The sequence below is a fragment of the Myotis davidii genome, unplaced genomic scaffold (assembly GCF_000327345.1).
Source record: "Myotis davidii unplaced genomic scaffold, ASM32734v1 scaffold450, whole genome shotgun sequence".
Classification (NCBI taxonomy): domain Eukaryota; kingdom Metazoa; phylum Chordata; class Mammalia; order Chiroptera; family Vespertilionidae; genus Myotis; species Myotis davidii.
The window spans coordinates 375,154-379,562 of NW_006282385.1; the positions used below are offsets into that span (position 1 = coordinate 375,154).

General features: G+C 34.7%; 1 protein-coding gene across 2 annotated transcripts in view; it reads right to left on the reverse strand.

The window, feature by feature from the left end:
- Window positions 1–4,409, reverse strand: part of ATG3 (autophagy related 3) — a 29,726-nt gene that overhangs the window by 20,256 nt on the left and 5,061 nt on the right. For both annotated transcript variants that reach the window (XM_006752916.2, XM_015559192.1), the window contains exon 3: window positions 1,724–1,773. In XM_006752916.2, coding sequence (XP_006752979.1) covers window positions 1,724–1,773 — 50 coding nt within the window. The remainder of the gene's footprint in view (window positions 1–1,723; window positions 1,774–4,409) is intronic.

The following is a 4,409-nucleotide window of genomic DNA, read 5'->3' on the forward strand; positions in this document are numbered from 1 at the left end:
GTTATTTCCCAGGGGGTCCCAGACTGCGAGAGGGCACAGGCTGGGCTGAGGGACCCCCCTTCCCCCCGAGTGCACAAATTTTTGTGCCCCGGGCCTCTAGTCTACACTAATAAAAGAGAAATATGCAAATCGGTGTCACTCTGCTACACCCACCAGCCAATCAGAGCAATTATGCAAATTAACCCAACAAAGATGGCGGTTAATTTGCATACGCAGGCTCTGAGCAAAGACTGAAGGCTCCGGCCGAAGTGAAGACTGAAGAGGCTTGGGTTCTCTGCTGCTGCCGGACCAAAGGCCTGGGTCCTGGGTGCTGGAGGAAAACTGGTGCCAGCAGCCAGGGGAAGGAAGGTCTATTGCGTGGATATTTGTGCAAAGGGCTTCTAGTATATATACAAAAAGGTAATATGCAAATCGACTGGACAGCTGAACGACTGGTTGGCTATGACACGCACTAACCACCAGAGGGCAGATGCTCAATGCAGGAGCTGCCTCCAGCCCGCAGGTCCCGATCACCTGATGGGGAACCAGGAACCAGGGATGAATGGCGGCGGACATGGGCAGCACTGGGACCCCAATTGCCCTGCTGGTTGCCTCACACACAGAGGGCGACCTGCAGCAGTGGCGGCGGAAGGCAGGGCTGGCTGCTGGCAGCCGGGGAAGATTGGCCCTGATCACAGGCTATTAGGCCTTAGAGACCCTACCTGTGCACAAATTTCGTGCGCTGGGCCTCTAGTTGATAATAAGCAGTAACAACTGTGTGAGGTATGTGTTAAATATAAAAATTAAGGAAAAGACAAAAGCAAATATTGTACTTCTTTAAGCTCTTTAGATATTAAGGAAAATTTATCAATTAGAACCTGGTTAGTTCTAGAAACACTTCTCCCAAATCAAAACTGTGCCTTTTAACTATAATTGAAAAAGTGTCATTGAAAGAAAAAAAGGCTATGATAAGTTAAACTAAATAATAATTAAACTAAATAATAATTGCAAATATTTCTAGAACAATTATATAGTTCTGCCAATATTGAAATCACTTTTCCAGGAACTGTCTGGTGGTTTTACTATGAGTACGTAAAAGTAACAAAACTGCATTTTTAAAAACACATTCTGCTATTATTCAGGATATTTAAAATATATGTTATGAGATTAGCTAAGTTGCTTAAACTACTTTTCTAAAAAGTTAATAAAGAAAATAAAACATTTTTAAAATCTATTACCAAAAGATTTTCAATAAAGACATTAATCAGTATGAAACTTTAAAACTTTTGAGTTAATTCCTAAAACAGGAGTATTCTTTTGAACTTTAATAATAAGTCATATGGTTAAAGAACATAAGATTCTGCAAAAATCTCTGCATTAATTAATGTTATAGAAATATGCAATAAATATTTATTAATATGAAAAAGATGAGCTAATCAAATTTATAATCTCTTGAACATGATTTTTTAAAAGCACTATAAAGAAATGAAATCCTAGTAAAGGAATTGAAGGCATTTATCTCAAAAATACCCATTTTTTGTGCTAACAGAGCAAAACAAAACAGGTGTAATGCCCTATTTTTCTTCCTTTACTTTCGCATCACAGGGAACCGTTTAATAGAAAATCTATTAAAGAGGATTAGACTGGTCATTCCAATTTTCATGTCCTAACCAATTTTTCAAACTGCCATTGTTATGAAGTCATACCTGTATTAATTTTATATTCTTCACCCGAGATTACTTACCATTGCCATGTTGGACAGTGGTGAACTAAGTGATCTCCAGCTGCCACAAACTATGTGGATTTAGAAGGAATATGAAAAAAGGGAAAAAGAAAAATTGAACATTACTGAATGTATGTTGGCAAAATACCAAAGTGATCATCTTGTGTATTCTTGATACCCAATAATCAATTTAAATACAAACAGCACCAAATCTGCTCTACCAGCCTAAAGATTTAGTATTATTATTAAAACTAAAAAAATTTTTTAACATCCATAAGTTTAAATTTGGAAAAAAACACTGAATGCTATTATTTTAATCCATTTTTATCCCTAGATTAAATGCCAAAAGCATACATATCATGAAATGTATAAAGTTGACATTATAGGATTCAAAATGTCCCAGATCATTTTATAGAGAAACAAAATGTATAGCGATTCTTCCGAGAGGACGAAAATCAAAGATCTTGAAAAAAATTACTAAACAGACACATGTCTGATATAAGAATAGTTTTACATCACATTTCTTTCTCTTTCTCTCTCTCTCTCTCGCTTTCTCTCTCTCTCTCTGTTTTCTTAAGTTAAGGTAACAGCCAATTTTGAAAGCTTTTCACATTCTTAAAGGAATATTAAGAAGAGTGAGAAATGTAGTGCCAAATAATGGGGGAAATTTAGAAGCTTTTGTACTGACTAAGAAAACACCGAGACAATTCAGAAACTGAATTCTCTAACAAACTATGGACTCTCTGGGCAGATTGAACATTGAACGAGTTTTTGTTTATTGTTTCTTTTTTTTTCCCCAAAATAAAAACCAGACTCAGGAAGAAATAGTTTAATCTTTTCAGAATTTCTATTATACATGAACTGCTCTTGCTACAAGATAGAAATCTTGTTTATTCTTGAAAGCAGAAAATGAAAGTCTGTTAAGCATAATTGCAGTGCTCCAACTCAAATAATATGCACACATACTTTCCCAATTATTATTTCACAACAACTCTAACTTGAAAAATCATGTATTTTTCATGGGTTTATTACACAGCAACAAATTGCAATGTCTTTAATTTTGTAATGTCTTTCTGAGAAAAGTCAGACTGTATATAATACTCTATTTTAATTTAAGAGAGTAAAGCTCTAGAAAGTAAGCATTCTGAGAGTAATTTTCCAAAAAGACACAAGAACAAGATTTAGCATTGTATTCCCAACAGCAACTGTTTGTGTTCTTTTATTTCACCTTTACAAATGTTTCTGTTCTTTTATTTCAAAGAATCCTTTTTATTACTTAAACTGATCAGGCAAAGACAAAAACCCAAATGAAAACAATACTCTCTTCCCCAGGTTTTCGGCATCTTGAGTCTTTTCGACCAGATGCTGCATTTAACACTGTTGCTATCAGAAACTTACTTAGCACCATCAATCAAAAGAGTATTAATTTAACAAAATGCAAGCAAAACAAAGAATTAAAAATTTAAAAAACTACTTTATTGATACTGCCTTGAGGTCATAAGACTCTAATATTTTATTCCATGGTAACTCTGGTAGCATCTATTAAAAAATAACATAAACACTAGAAGGTAAGGAAAACTATGCAACAGTGGTTCTCAACCTTGGCTGCACATTAGACTCACCTGGGAATCTTTTTAAAATCCTGATTTCTGGGCCTCATCCTCTGGAAATTCTGTTTCTTTGTTACTAATGTTGTGGCCTCCATAACAAAGAAACAGAATTTCCGGAGGATGAGGCCCAGAAATCAGGATTTTGAAAAGATTCCCAGGTGATTCTAATGTGCAGCCAAGGTTGAGAACCACTGCTATAAAAGAACATAGAATTGTACTGATGATTAATACATACGTACATTTGCCCTCACCAGCAATGGCCATTACTAAATGTTTCATATATTAAAGTGAAATAAAATGTAAGACAAAAACTCAAACTTCTAAATTTTCAACATTTTCTCCAGTAGCTTTCTTAGTGATTAAGTATTACATAACACTGAATAACTCCCAACAAGATTGAATCAATATTAACATTTTGGTGAGCAACTTTATTTTTGAAGCTACTCTTTATTATTATATTCAATCAAGTCATACACACACTGTACATTAAAGTATTTTTAATTAACAATACTATACTGAATAATGCCTGACCCTCTTTTAAACACAAGACTTCCACACCTCTCAATGAAAACAAAAAGGTATCTGGAGGCTGACAGCCAGAAGCCTAGAAATAGTAAGAGAAAACAAAAAAACTCAGTATAGTATTTAACTAAAACAAATTATGTCTTTTCATTTTCCTCCTCTAGAGTCATTCTAATTTAACTCAATCCTATCATTGTGCTCTATCCCAATTCAGCATTATGTGGTTGGGACCCAGCTGGGCTAGTTATGCCTTGTATTTTTTTTAAAAGGGGAAAATTTACTAGGTGTACTGGTTAATAATGCGGATTTTTTTCAATAGATGGAGTTACACATACATTGATAAATATGTGATTTGATATGTATGCTATTTTGTTGTATTGACAAGCTTCAAAACTTCATGTCATATTTTCTGAAGGTGTTAACATCATAGATGTTTTTACACTTAAAAATGTCGAATTTCGTGCCAAAAAAAAGAGCATTTGTGGGAAGTTTTAATTCATTATTTTGAAGAAAAGTGCTGCTGAATACTTGGGGAAGCTTATAGTGAACATGCTCCATCTCAAGATACTTGTGCA